At 46.6% G+C, this 15,896-nt stretch overlaps 1 protein-coding gene across 1 annotated transcript in view; it reads left to right on the top strand.

Annotated features, from left to right (window-relative positions):
• NECAB1 (N-terminal EF-hand calcium binding protein 1) overlaps positions 1-15,896 on the top strand; it is a 140,236-nt gene that overhangs the window by 9,058 nt on the left and 115,282 nt on the right. Inside the window, exon 2 of the mRNA XM_032795324.2 lies at positions 1,174-1,198. Coding sequence (XP_032651215.1) covers positions 1,174-1,198 — 25 coding nt within the window. The remainder of the gene's footprint in view (positions 1-1,173; positions 1,199-15,896) is intronic.

The following is a 15,896-nucleotide window of genomic DNA, read 5'->3' on the forward strand; positions in this document are numbered from 1 at the left end:
GTCATCTTTGCGACTGTATTCAGTAAAGTCAAATGATTTTAAAATATGCTCTGCCTGCTTCCCCATACCATATATTAAAGATGATACCTGTGTATCTCCAGTTTCTTTGTGTAGCTTGTAATAATGCAAAATCTTGTTTCCAGTCTGTTCATTCTGAAGGTTTATCAAAGCAGAATTCTCTCAAGCATTGACGAATGGCATGTTGATGAGATCCTGCAACCTTTGTTACTTTCTTTTGTCTGCAACCTTTGCTGCTGTTTTTCTTCTGTTTCTGTTCTTAGTTTCCTCCTGGCATGTTCTTCTGTACCAGATATGGACTGGCTACAGAGCTTGCTTATACATACCAGACATGTTCACCATTAGATCCTTAAATGGTCTCCCAGGTATGGCTGTGGTTGGTCTAAATGAGGTATTTTACACAATGTCACCTGGTGGATGAATAGTATAATACAGTTTAACATTCCATTACACAGTCTCTCTCTGCTCCTTTAAATCACTAACAACCCACGAGTCCTGGATTGACTGCACTCTAACACCCACACTCTGTCCATTGTTTGTTCCTCCGCTTGTACCTTTAGGGCTGGTCTACATAGAAACTTGCACCTTAATAATTACACTGGTTTTTAATTCACACCTCTGGTAAGTTTGGTGAAAGTCCAGGTGCTTTTTAGCTTATGGGTACTAAATCAAGTTAAATTGTCATAGGATACTTGTATTCTGAAATGAGTGTTCACATACAGACTCACACTGAAATCATAAATTAAAACCAATTGAGTTATTTCAGTGCAAGTTTGTTTGTCGATGAGATTATAACCCCTTCAGAGCAGAGATTTTATTTTCCCATTTTAATTGCTGACAAGTGCTGTGTATAACTGCAGTGATACATATGTATAACTCTGTAGATGTGTCCAGTGCTTGTCAGCAATATTAGAGAGAGAGAGAGAGAGATAAAAACACAAATAATTACTATGGCCCTGGCTTTATGAGTGCACAGCACTGGGATTAAAGAAAGCTCAGTCTGAGAGGAACAAAAGCAAACCTGGGGCCTCTCTTGCTACCACATTGTGAAATATGATGGTGGAATGAAAAAGAAGCAAATGCTCATTGTTTACAATCTGCAGTGTCATACAGTGTCACACAGAAAGTGATTCCTGTCTCTCTTTTTCTGTTTAGATACTGAGAAGAGCAGACAAAAATGGTAAGATCAATCACTTCCGATTCTTTTTTTCTCTTCAGACAAATCTGTCAGACCCAAACCTGTGTTTTAATGCTTGATAAACTAGGCTGCACTGAACACATTCAAGTGAAAACTGGCTTTTGTTAGTGTAGTAGTTGTCACTCTAGAAGTCAGACACATGATTTTTGATGCTTCTGATTTTCTGTCCTGATCTGGCAGTTGGGTCTGGGCTGACCCTTGTGCTTGCATGGAATCCCATTGCAGTCCCTGGAACTATGCACAGGTGCAAGGGTCTGTCCAGGTGAATCTTATTGCAGGCCTTAGAGTGTAGCAGCTACCTTCTGGTGGTAAAATTGGTCGCCATTTTGAATACCAATTAATTTTATAAGCTAACTACCAATTGTTCTTTTACATACAGCAGGCAGACTCTTATTAAGCAGAACTGTCTGTGCATGTAGGGACACATGCTACCTTTGGCTATGTGCACACAGTATCTATTGGCCAAATCTTGCTTTCTCAGACTAAACTCTCATTGATGTCAATAGTTTTCTTGAGTAATGAATGCAGTATTTGGCTCAGTGAATTAAGTGCACATACACCCAAAGACAAAATTTGGCTTAGGTATTTGACTAGCATCTTTGTTCATTGCATGCAGATGTATTATTAATAACTGTGTTTACAAATGCCATTTAAATATTACTAATAGCTCAATTTCTACTATTTCAAAATACTTAAATATATTTCCTCAAGTCAAATTTGCTTTCCTCCCACAGTTTTCAGATATTTGTTTGTCTGTCCATGTGTCAGAGACAGGATGAATGCACTGAATCATGTGTAATTCATAGTAATACAAAACCCTCTTGGTATAGTAGCATGGACTGGTGATTTTCCATTAGCACGGACTGATGCTTTTGCATTAGGTAAAATATAGTAGGTTTAGAATGAAATACTGGAAGCCCTGACACACACATGCAGTCCCACTGCATTATGAGGACCATCACAAGGGAAACCAGTGGGCTTCTAAATACAAGTGTAACTGCTGCAGGATCAGGTTCTAGTTTTAACTCAAGTTCAACACCTTGTTCCATCACAGAATCGTAGGACTGGAAGGGACCTTGAGAGGTCATCTCGTCCAGTACCCTGCTTTTAGTAGCTCTGTGCCTCAGTTTTCCATCTGTAAAATAAGACTAATAGCACTTCCCTACCTCCCAGGGGTGTTGTGAGGATAAATACATGTGGTACACCTCTACCTCAATATAACACTGTCCTCAGGAGCCAAAAAATCTTACCTCATTATAGGTGAAACCATGTTATATTGAACTTGCTTTGATCCACTGGAGGGTGTAGCCCCACCCCCTTGGAGCACTGCTTTACTGCATTATATCCGAATTCATGTTATATCGGGTCGTGTTATATCAGGGTAGACATGTAATGGGGACCATGTAAGTAACTAAGATGAATAGAAATAAATCTTGCAGATTGTATCTTGGCACATTCGAGGGCTGGAGTGGGGGTGGGAAGAAGGTCTTCCTAAATGCTATATTCCACTACAGCAACTCTCACTCTTTTTCAGTCTGTAGACCTCAATCTAATGGAGATCTGCTGCTTGTAGACCACATATGATGAAAATATCTGGGGCCGTATATCTATCTGCTATAAATTGTCAGAGCACCATTGTTGTTAGTGGAGCTGTGACCATTTACACCAGCTGAGGATCTGTCTCCTGATCCTTTGGAACATACATTCCCCCCACCGCCCCAATGCATAGTGGAAACAGCTGGTTCTATGACAGCCAAGACCCTCCAGTCCCACAATGAGAGAATAGCATTGCCCCCTTAATTCATTGTCCATACTCTGTTAATTCAAATGGGGGGAAGTAATCCCCTGTCAGTGACAAACCTGATTAGCCCAGCATAGTCCAATGGCATGTAAACCTAAAGGCAATTTGTCTTTGAAATTCACAACCCTTGATCTCACTAGAGCAAGGAGAAACTCATGGGAAAGAACATCCTGATTCTAAGGTGATAATTCAACCCGTTAGTTGTATTAACTTGGCTCAAAAAATCAGAAACTGAAACTGTACTTGTATCAATGTTTACTCAACCCCTGAATGCCAACAAACCTAACATACTTCCATTCTTTTGTGATTTAGCAGAGTAAACGCTCATGCCACATTAAGGGTATGTCTGTATTTGAGCTGGATGGTCTAAGTCCCAGCTTGCATACACTTTCCTGAGCTAATTCCATTTGAGCTCGCATGCTAAAAGTAGCAGTGTAGCCTGGGCTGCATGGGCAGCAGCTTGGGCTAGCTGCCCAAGTGTGTAACTGCCTAGACCCCCGGCTTCATACTCAGCCAGCTGGCCTATGCCTTCACTGATGTTACCCCAGCTACACTGCTATTTTTAGTGTGCTAGCTCAGATAAGTGTATGCAAGCTGGGACTTACACCATCCAGCTCAAATGTAGATCTACTCTAAAAGCAATCAGGTGTGTTTCTAAGATTTGCCATGAGATAACCTCTGTTTGAGGAAGTCACATATTAGAAGGCTGGCCACATATATAGCATGTTTAAGCTGTTGTCAGCAAATGTTTCAAAATATTTTTTGTGAACTGGGTGCTTTGCATTGTAAATGACATCTGTTCAGTATGGTAGGAAACCAAATATTGATTTACTATTATATTAGCATATTGTGTTTGTTGCAGTAATATATGTAAGTTCATGCACATATTGTTAAGATAGTGCTGTTTTGAAATCATAGCAATCTTTTACATTACCTTCAGTGAGAAATTAAAATATCAGAACTGTATCCTGACACTGAAGAAATATATGTCTGTTAGATATTAAGCAACCTTATTAGTTACAGCTTGACTAATAGTAGGAAAACTAATCTAGGTATTTCAAATGCAAGTATCTCGACTGAATGTATTGCCCTAAAAATACTATTAATGAAAGGTCAATGTTTATACCCAAAGAGACAGAACATTCCAGTCTCAACCAGATGGGGAATGTATCAAGAATTCATCTAGGATATTTCATGAACCAGGTATCACCCATGACCAGTTCTGGGAACTGACTTCTTCACTACAAGCTAGAGCCTGCCCTGTCCTGAACTAGCTTTCTGGGAAGTAAGAAGGCACAAGGAACATCATCCCTTCCTGCTCCCTAGCAAAGCAGCAGGACATGATCTTCCTCTAGAATTCAAGAGGTGGAACACTCAGCCAGTGCATTGGTCCACTTCCCATGTCCACCAGATAGGAGATATGTCTTGCCCTCCTGCTAACCCCTATGATGTAGTCAGTCGAATGAGCTCGCCATGGACATGTGCTGCTCCTGATCAAATGAGAAATAAAATGAGTTTGGCAGCACATTGTGACAGCTTACTCCAAGCCATCCTGCCATGCAACTGAAAAGTGTGTATTGTGCAGAATGCATGGCTGTCGCTGTCACTACTCTGTTCCACCTTACCCCACCAGCCGCCCTAATACAGCTCCCTAAACAAAAGACAGGATTTTGTTCACAGAACGGCAGTATTTACTCGTGCTAGGTAACTGCTCAGTAGATTCTGAAATAGCACAATTCCTTGGTATAAAATGTTGTAATCTAGACTTGGATGATATGGAATACCCCAAAGGACAATACATGACTTCTTCTAAAAACAAAGTGAAATGAGAGATCAAAGAGCATGGAAATCTTGCTATTAAATAAGAACATAATTACCACCACTCACAAATGCTACAATGACTGTATTACCCTTATGACAGTTAAATATGGCTCTAAATTATAAACTGCACCATCAAATAGTCATATTCCTATAAGCGACGACTAAATGTCATGAGTATTTTCTAACCTTTCATTCAGGTGGGTTGTGTTTCTTTTGCTAAAGTGGCCAGGTTAAATAGGCCTCTGTACCACTTCAGGCATGCATACCACTGCATAATTTTGAACTCTTTTGTTGATTTCTTCCAGTTCTAACCAGTTATCCATGCTCTCAACAAGATCAGGTGACTAAGCTATATTTGTAATTCACATTTTCATACCAAAATAGGCTGATGATAACTGATGGTGATCTCCATAAATGCAAAGTATGGATTAGACCAACATCTTTTTTAATACCTGGCAATCTCACATGTGCCTGATTCTCTTACTCAGAGGGAGCACAACATGTACGTAAGAAATGCCAATGATTTAAGGGTAAGGAGGAGGAGTATAGCTGGTTGGAAATTTTCCAATAGACGCCAATTCATTATGATGAAAGTTCATTTTGAAAGGAAAAAATTGCAAAAAATAATTTTTATATTGTCAAAATGTTCAGTTTAGACCTTTTTGGGAAAGGAATGTTTTAATTTTCTGTTTCAAAACAAACTTTGTTTTATCTTTTTATTTGACATTATGTCAGTTTAAAAAAAAAGTCTAAATCAAAATGAAACTTTCAATCAACCTGCAATGAATTTTTTTCAGGATTTCATTTCATAGCAAATGTTAATTTCCTCCCCTCCATTCTCAAACAGAATTTTTATTTTTTAATTTGTGGAATTCCCTGTGAAATAAACATTTTTGTCATCCCCCTCCGCCTCCCCTCTGCCCCTCCCCCCCCAGGTCTAGAGGAAGCAAAAATATACTGGGTAGGGACAACCAAAACTTTGGCTTTCCCCATCTCTCCCCACTAAACAATCTTCACTCCCTCTCCCCACAGCCAACTGTGTGTGCCATGCATGCTGGCTGCACCGGAACCACATGATTCCATTACTGTCTGCAGTAATCCCCTCACTCACCTTCTGACATGGTTTGAAGAACACAGGGCTGAACCATGGAACTAAGGTCTTGCATCAGCACCATGTGGTCAGTTGGCCACAATCAAGTGTGTACTGTACCAGTTACTGGTCACTGGGGCCTCTTCTGACCATGGGTCCTTGAGCCAAAAATCCTCCTATACTCCTTCCCTGTTCGCACAAGAGTGGACATTCAAACATACTCCCTATATCCCCAATAATCCACCAGCAAACAGTCTGTGTTAATACAGAAAGAGCGAGCGAAGGGCGATGAGACCAGGTCTCTTGATCTCAGAAAGTGGCATCTATCCTTGAATTGCTGGAGAGCTGCTTCACCATTAAATGGAGTCATGAAGTGCCACACAATAATCACAGAGCAGTGCCCTGACGCTGCACAGCACCTGCAACCTGATGTGTTTCTATTCTCACTCCACCACTCTGCAGCTGAGTGTGAGGAGAGGCCTCCTCTCTTCTCACTGCCCTTTTCCCCTTTAGCATCCTCAGATCTTCCACAGCTATCACTCAGAGAATGAGGGGGGAACTCGCTAGTTTCTGCTTTCCTCTCTCGGGGGGTGGGAGAGCTTGGCCTGACCTTCACCAGTACGTTGGCTCAACTCTGGGCTGGTCTACACTACGGGGGAAAAATCAATTTTAGATACGCAACTTCAGCTACATGAATAACGTAGCTGAAGTCGAATATCTAAAATCGATTTACTCACCCGTCCTCACCACGCGGGATCGATGTCCGCGGCTCGCCATGTCGATTCCGGAACTCCATTGGGGTTGGTGGAGTTCCGGAATCGATATAAGCGCACTCAGGGATCGATATATCACGTCTAGATGAGACGCGATATATGGATCCCCGAGCAATCGATTTTAACCCGCCGATACGGCGGGTAGTCTAGACGTGGCCTCTCTGTGGGCTGCCTGCTATGTAATGAGGCCTGCACACTCTCTCTTCCTTTTCTGGGGCCTTCTATATGCAAAGCGTACATACTCCCAGCCTTTTAAAAGCTCCCAGCCCTGGTCTGCGTGGAGATAGCCTTGAAAACACAACTAATGGTTAAGGTTGAAATTGCTACTAATCTAGTCCACTCCTAAAGGCATCTGAGGCTGGGCTTTGGGGGACCTAAATAACCAGTTACTTGACTCCAGACCAGTTCAAAACAGAGTGCTAGTGCTAGCCAAACTGTCAGTGATGGCACAAAGGACTCTGCAAGCTACCTCCCAGATGGCTGTCTGCATTTAATTCACATCCTCTCCCATTGTGACCTCTGGCCACAACTGAGAGCAGCCCAGTGGCGTGGGGGATAATCTGGTCTAGTGAACTACATGCACAGCAAGAGACTTTAATTCTCCATTCTGACACCGACTCTCTGAGGCCTTGGTAAAGTCACTTACCCTGTGTACATTAGTTTTCGCATGTGTAAAATATCAACCTCGCTGGATGTTCATTGTGATAATAAGTTTGTAAATCCTGAAGAACATGCTGAAGTTCCCCAGCCATCACACCGAACCCTACAGTGGTTGGGAACCTAGCAGCACCCCCACTTGCCCCCAGTTTTCTTGGACAACTGAAGCTTGACAAACTTGTAGATGTTGGGAATCATGTATGGACTTCAGAACAAACTACATGTGCAGGGCCAGCTTTAAGCCAATTCCCCTGATTCCTGGGAGTCAGGCCCCATGCCCGCACCTAAGAGGGCCCTGTGCCTTAGGCGCCTTTTTAATGTTTTTTTTTTTTTTTTACTCATCCAGCTCCCGCGGGTGTGTGTGTGTTGTGTTATGTGTGTGTGTGTGTGTCCTGGTCTTCAAGCAGCATTTTCAGCGGCAGGGGGAGGTCCATGCTGGGTCTTCGGCGGCATTTTTGGGCGGCAGGGCTCTGGGCTTTGGTGGCGTGGGGCGGGCGCTCCGGGTCCTTCGCGGCATTTTGGCGGCGAGGGGGGAGGATGCTCCAGGTTTTGCAGCGATCCGGCGGGGGGGTCTTTCGGTGTCGCGGAAGACCCGGAGAGGACCCCCTGCCGCCAAAGTACCACCAAAGCCCTGGACCACCACCAAGTATTCGAATCGGGCCCTGCAGTTCATAAAGCCGGCCCTGTACATGTGCTCCACTTCTCCTGCTGCAAGAGGTTGGTATTAGGACGAAGATTCTCCCATCCATTTTTATATGAAGTAAAGTTTTGGCATATGCTAAAACCCACCTTGCTGCAATCACAATACTGGCCAGGATCTGGTTACATTTTGAGGTTGGGGTCCCAAATTTATTTTCACTACCTTACCCAATAATATTAAGATTAGCTCTAATCAGCGACCTAATAAAAACAAAGAGCTGCAATAGGCAGACCTACAAGAGACAAGTTAAATGTAGATGCCTCTATTTGTCTACAGATAGGAACATTACTCAGCATGTGATGAAGGATGACTGCAAGTAAATGATGAAAAAATAAAAACCAACTGCACAGACCAAAACAAAGGATCAAGAGAGCACGGTCTGAATACCAAGTGCCCAGTGGAAAAAACCTGCAGATCCAATATAAAATATTATAATACCAAGATCAACACTCTCTCTCTCTCTCTCTCCTGACTCTGAGTCTAGCTTGTTGTCTGATTTCTTTTTTTTTTAAATTCATGCAAGCGCTGAGCTTTTTGAAAAATATTCTCTTTCAGCAAGTAACTTAAGTGGAATTTTTTGATAAAACTTACATTCTGATTAGATTCACCTTCAGAAATTGTTACTGTTTTCACATTGATATGTTTTCATTCCATACATCCCAATCTTTTTATGACACAGGAACTCAGTTGTCACTTAGCCATGTGGGTTTTTAAATGTGCATTATAAAGACTGTTAAATAGTCTTAAAAGAGCATCCCTATCATCATATCTGGTTTGATAGTTTCATATGCTCTCCTGTGTACAGAATTACCTTAAACATTAGTACAGTGGGCGACATCCTGGCTCCAGTGAAGTCAGTCATATGGACTGCGTGGGAGTCTTGGTTTCACCCCAATTCCAACACAATGCAAACAATGGCTCATCAAAAGTGTACTGCCAAAGGACTCAGGATAATTTTAATATAAGGCAAAATTCAGAGAGTGACTGAGAACCAACAGCTCCCTCAGGTTCCAACGGGAGTTGCAGCTGCTCAGCACTTCTTCATGATTGACTCATAATGCAAACACTGAGTTCTCATTCATAATTCATATGTCATATAATTTACATAGAATAAATGAACATAACAATGATAGAATTGTACCATTGTTATGATCAGTCAAATATCTGGTAACAAGTTCCATTCTTCAGAGATCTGAATTCCATTTCCACGTTTAAAAGTTTTTTCAATTGACAGCTCAATTGCATGCTAAACATTGATTTTTACATGCGAAACTTCTATGGGTCTGTGGCTTTCACTAAATCTTAGTTATGGTGATAGCGATTTACAAGTGAAATGTTTTTGAAGCACTCAAAGCTGAGAGCATTGCAAATTCCTGACTTTAACGCTGGGTTCTAGAGGCAGGAATCACTCAATGAAGTTCTATGGCCTATGGCATACAGGGGGTCAGATCTTATGATCATAATGGTGGTCCCTTAGTCCCTAAATTCTGTGTATATATGTTGAAGAGGCTTGAGGACAGAATAAACCCTTGTGTCACACCCTGCCCAGTGGAAACCACTCACTCCCCCGCTGTTGGTCACATTTATTATGAGGTTAGGCCTGGAAAGTTTTGACAAAGTGGAAGTTGCTGGGATTTCCACTGGTAGACAACTCTTAACTGACCTCAGATATGCCGAGGACATGATGCTTTTTGCTACCACCACAAAAGCAATTCAAGAAATGTTGTAGTTTGTAAAAACAGCCAGTGAGGAATATGGCTTATCTCTGAATGAAGCAAAAATGAAATGCATGTACGTTGACATAATTAACAAAAACAAGATGAGAGCAGACATCACAAGTAATGGTCACGCCATAGAGGCAGTAGATTAATTTAATTATTTGGGATCAAACATATCCAATAAAAGAGGGTGTTCCATAGAAATTGGAAGAAGATTAGGAATAGCTCATTCAGCCATGGCCTTGCTGGGATTCCTTTCGAAACCTTTTGCACTTGGCTTATCTGGAACATCTCATCCATTTTTGGAGAACACTCCATCCAGTTCTCTGGGATCCAAACTCAGTTCAACTCCAGCTCATCACTCAGGTTCCTTTATTAGGCATGGACTAGCTCTAAGCCCACATTGGCCAGGCCAAGGCTGTTTACATACAGAGCGATAGCATAATTCCAAATCATGTCACACACTACTAGCTACTAAAATCTATGCTTCTTAAATTTAATAGGTTTGGACATCATACAGATCATGTAAGGACCAATCACTTTGAAGATTGTGTAAGGAATTAATCACTTATGTCTTCACCTTATCCGCATTTCAAAGTTATCAGTTCAGGGTATTCCCACTTATCTCAACTAGCCCAAAAACACCATCTCCAGCACACAGTCTGTCACACTTTCTTGTTTGCAGTTTAAGCTGGCACTCAAATCAAGCTATAGGCAAGTTTACTTACGCCCAGCAAGATGTATACCTAGACACCTATACCTACAGAAGTTTGGAAAAGCTGTCATCTCAAAATGTATAAAGGTTTGATTCCTGAAAAGCTTAATTTTGTCCATAGTGACTTTTGGATGTGAATGACGGGAAAAAGACGGTTACTCACCATTGTAACTGTTGTTCTTCGAGATGTGTTGCTCATATCCATTCCAATTAGGTGTGTGCATGCCACATGCACATTCGTCGGAAGATTTTTACCCTAGCAACACCCGGCGGGTCAGCTGGGCACCCTCTGGCGTGGCGCCACTACGGCACCGAATATATACCCCTGCCGACCCGTCTGCTCCTCAGTTCCTTCTTGCCGGCTACTCTGACAGTGGGGAAGGAGGGCGGGGTTGGAATGGATATGAGCAACACATCTCGAAGAACAACAGTTACAACGGTGAGTAACCGTCTTTTCTTCTTCGAGTGCTTGCTCATATCCATTCCAATTAGGTGAATCCCAAGCCTTACCTAGGCGGTGGGGTCGGAGTGAGAAACTGCAGAGTGCAAAGACTGCCAAGCCAAAGGCTGCATCGTCTCTGGATTGTTGTACCAGGGCATAATGGGAAGTAAACGTGTGTACCGAAGACCATGTAGCCGCTCGACATATCTCCTGGATAGCACTCGAGCTAGGAAGGCGGCCGACGAGGCCTGGGCTCTAGTCGAATGTGCGGTAACGTGGCCCGGAGAGGCGTGAGCAAGGTCATAGCAAGCCCATTGCATGCCGTCACCCAGGACGAAATCCTCTGGGAAGAGACGGGTTGTCCTTTCATCCGGTCCGCCACTGCAACAAAGAGTTGGGGCGTTTTACGGAAGGACCTCGTGCGGTCAATATAGAAGGCTAGTGCCCTACGGACGTCCAGCGAAGTGCAACTGCTTGGTCTCCTACGTGATGTATGGGGCTTGGGAAGAAGACCGGAAGGAATATGTCCTGGTTAAGGTGAAAAGACGAACCACCTTGGGAGGAACGCAGGATGCGGGCGTAGCTGCACCTTGTCCTTGTGGAATATTGTGTAAGGGGTCCACCATTAGAGCCCGAAGCTCTGAGACTCTCCTAGCCGATGTAATGGCTACAAGGAATGCCCGTTTTCCACGATAAATATAGGAGGAGCAGGTCGCCAAGGGCTCGAATGGGGGGGCCGTAAGTCTTGCCAAAACCAAATTGAGGTCCCAGGCAGGGGCGGGCGTTCGTCGCACCAGGGGAAAAAGACGTGTTCCAGCCCCTTGAGGAACCTCGAGACCATAGGGTGGGAGAAAACGGAGTAAGCGCCTTCTCCGGGGTGGAAAGTAGAGATAGCCGCTAGGTGTACTCGCAAAGATGATAGCACGAGGCCCTGCTGCTTGAGATGCAAGAGGTAATCTAATATCGTGGGGATGGGAACCCCGGTAGGTGCTGCATTCTGCCCCTGACACCAGCAAGAGAACCATTTCCACTTGGCCAAGTATGTAGCTTGAGTGGAGGGTTTCCTGCTGCCCAGGAGTACCTCCTGCACCGGGGTAGAGCAGCGTAACTCCGATTGAGTTAACCAAGCAGGAGCCACGCCATAAGATGGAGGGATTGCAGGTCTGGGTGGAGAACCCTGCCGTGGTCCTGTGTTATCACGTCCTGATAAAGGGTCAGGGGAATCAGGTTGGCTATCGAGTGGTCCAGCAATGTGGTGTACCAGTGTTGCCGAGGCCACGCAGGGGCGATCAGAATCAGATGAGCCCTGTCCCTGCGAAGTTTCACGAGAACCTTGTGCACCAACAGAAAGGGTGGGAAGGCATAAAGCAGGTGGTTCGACAAAGACATTAGGAAGGCGTCCGATATCGAGCCCGGGGTGAGACCCTGGAAGGAGCAGAACCTCTGACACTTCCGGTTGCTGCAGAAGGTGAAGAGGTCTATGCGGGGAAAAACCCACTTCTGGAAGATGGAATGAACTACGTCCGGGCGAAGTGACCACTCGTGGGCGAGAAATGACCTGCTGAGCTGGTCTGCTAATGTGTTCTGGACCCCCGGAAGGAAGGACGCCACTAGGTCTATAGAGTGGGCTATACAAAATTCCCACAGTTGGATCGCCTCCTGACAGAGGGGGAGAGAACGAGTCCCTCCCTGCTTGTTTATGTAGTGCATCGCGGTGGTGTTGTCCGTGAGCAATAGAACGCAACGGTCCTGCAGATGATGAAGGAAAGCCTGGCAGGCAAGGCGGACCGCTTGTAGCTCCCGAACGTTTATATGCAACATCAGCTCCTGGGCAGACCAGAGGCCTTGCGTGCGACGATGGCCTATGTGAGCCCCCCAGCCAAGAGACGACGCGTCCGTTGTTAGGGATACAGATGGTTGTCTCCGGTGGAATGGCATGCCTCCGCACACCAGGGAAGGTGTTAGCCACCAGCTGAGGGAGACACTCTGAGGAACCGTGACAGCCATGTCTATGGCATCCCTGTGTGGGTGGTAAATGGAGGCCAGCCAGACTTGAAGGGGACGAAGGCGAAGTTTGGCGTGCTTGGTCATGAAAGTGCACGCAGCCATATGGCCGAGGAGACTGAGGCAGGCACGGGCTGAGGTCATTGGGAAGGTCTGAAGGCTTTCTATGGCGGCAACTATTGTCCGAAACCAGGATAGTGGGAGGTAGGCTGTTGCGAGCGTGGAGTCTAGAACGGCTCCAATGAATTCGATTCTTTGAGTGGGCACTAGAGAGGACTTGCCTATATTGACCATCAGGCCCAATGGCAACATGTCTGGAGACCTGAGCCTTGGAGGTCCCACGGATAAGCCAGTCGTCTAGGTAGGGGAAGACGCGGATGCACCGACGACGGAGGAAGGTGGCCACTACAGCCATACACTTTGTGAAGACGTGTGGGGCAGTGGAGAGGCCGAACAGGAGGACCGTAAATTGGTAGTGTCGACGATGCACCATAAACTGTAGGTACTATCTGCGCGGAGGGTAAATGGAGATATGAAAGTATGCATCCTTCATGTTGAGAGCAGCGTACCAGTCTCCCGGATCCAGGGATGGGATGATGGTCCCCAGAGACACCATGCGGAACTTCAACTTCTTTAGGAAGGCGTTGAGACCGCGGAGGTCCAGGATGGGTCGAAGACCTCCTTTTGACTTGGGGATTAAAAAATAGCGGGAGTAAAACCCTCTGCCCCTGAGATCTTGAGGTACCTCCTCTATGGCTCCGATTTTGAGAAGCGTGTGGATCTCCTGGCAGAGGAGATGCTCGTGAGAGGGGTCCCTGAAGAGGGACGGGGAGGGCGGGTGGGAGGGAGGGGGGGAAATAAACTGGAGGTGATATCCAAACTCCACCATGCGTAGGACCCAACGGTCTGAGGTCAACTGGGCCCACGCAGGGAGGAAGGAGGAAAGACGTTTGGAAAACTGGAGAGGATTCCGGGAAAGGACTGGTGCTCTACTCTCGGGCGCACCTTCAAAAGTTTGGCTTTGGTCCCGCTGATGGTTTGGTGGGACCATTATTTTGGCCTCCTTGAGAACCCAACTGCCGTCTGCGGTTCCCACGACCACACCTCCTACTAAAGTCTTGTCGAGGCCGGGGTAGGGGGTAAGGGCGCTGCGGTTGGGCCTGGAAGGACCTGCGTTGGGTCTGTGGGGTATGCATCCCAAGGGAACGCATGATAATACGATTGTCTTTGAGACTCTGGAGTCTAGGGTCCGTTTTCTCCGAGAAAAGGCCCTGGCCCTCGAACGGAAGGTCCTGAATAGTAAGTTGCAGCTCGGGGGGTAGACTCAAGACTTGCAACCACGATATTCTCTGCATCGTAATCCCGGAGGCCATGGTTCTAGCTGCTGAGTCAGCAGCGTCGAGAGAGGCCTGTAGGGAAGTCCGAGCTACTTTCTTCCCTTCCTCTAGGAGGCTGTGAAATTCTGGCCAGAAGTCCTGTGGGATCAGTTCAGCGAACTTACCCATCGACTGCCAGGTGTTATAATTGTACCTGCTGAGGAGGGCCTGCTGGTTAGCTACCCGCAGTTAAGGCCCCTGGCGGAGTAGACCTTACGCCCCAGCAGATCCATCCATCTAGCCTCCCACGATTTTGGGGCAGGGGCTTGTTCGCCATGGCGCTCTCTCTCATTTACAGATTGCACGACCAGAGAGCATGGAGGAGGATGGGTATATAGATATTCATACTCTTTAGAGGGTACCATATATTTTCTTTCCACGCCTCTGGCCGTAGGAGGGATAGAGGCTGGAGACTGACAAATAGTGTCTGCTTTGGCTTGGATAGACCGAATAAATGGCAGAGCCACGCGAGTCGGGGCATCTGCGGATAATATGTCTACGACTGGGTCCTCCACCTCCGGAACCTCCTCCACCTGCAGGCTGATATTTAAAGCAACTAGCCGGAGAAGATCTTGGTGGGCTCGGAGGTCAATCGGGGGCGGGCCCGATGCTGTCGTACCGGCTACTGCCTCATCTGGCGAGGAGGAGTACGACAGGCCCGGCACGAGTGGCTCGTGCTGGGGCTCCTGTTCCAGGGGAGCATCAGGGTCCGGGAGGACCTGAGGGTCCTGCGTCAAAGCCGAAACGACCGTATCTGCTGGAGGAGAACGGCTAATAGTGGTCTCCGGTGCACGATGGTCTGATGGTGCGGACCGAGATGTAACTGTGGGTTCACCCCGGGCCTGGTGATATGCCCAGGGCATCCAGAATGACCACTGCGAAGCTTGTTCCGTGCTCTGGGCCTCCAGGAGGACACGCCTCTGTGGGTCCAAATCCCCATAGGCAGCGCTGTCAGCGCGGGAAGACTCCGATGGGTGTCGTGATGGCCATGGCGGAGCCGAGAGTCCGTGAGGGGGACCCCTGTGAGCGGGGTACCAGACGTCATGCCGCACTGGAGAATGGTACTGGGAGTCGTACTGGTGCCGAGAGAGAGACCGGGACCTGCGACCAGCGTGGTGCCAGGAGGTCGACCGGGATTGAGAAGCTCGGTGGTAAGAGCGACTACGGCGCGAGCGGTGCCGGGAGCTGGACCACCGTGCAGAGTATCTGTCCGGAGATCGAGACCTGGAGCGGTGCCACGAGTACGACCGGTACCAAGAAGGGGATCGGTACCGGGACTGCGAGCGGCGCCTGGATCTGGACCGGCGATGAGATCGGGAACGGCGCCGGGATCTCGATCTCGAAGGGTGCCTGCCAGCAGCTTCGGTGGAGGGTGGCCTGACCAGAGCAGGCTTTCCCACTGACGTAACAACCCGCACCGGCGGTGCCGGGGGTTGAGGCAGGGTGGGCTCTGTTAGAGCAATAAGTTCCCTCGCCGTCGAGAAGGTCTCTGGCGTAGTGGGAACGAGAAGCTCAACCAAGGCACGTGCCGGGGAGCTGTCGTGCACCGGACTCAACGGCTCTTTCATGGCCGGAATCAACGG

The sequence above is a fragment of the Chelonoidis abingdonii genome, chromosome 2 (genome assembly GCF_003597395.2).
Source record: "Chelonoidis abingdonii isolate Lonesome George chromosome 2, CheloAbing_2.0, whole genome shotgun sequence".
NCBI classification, from domain to species: Eukaryota; Metazoa; Chordata; order Testudines; family Testudinidae; genus Chelonoidis; species Chelonoidis abingdonii.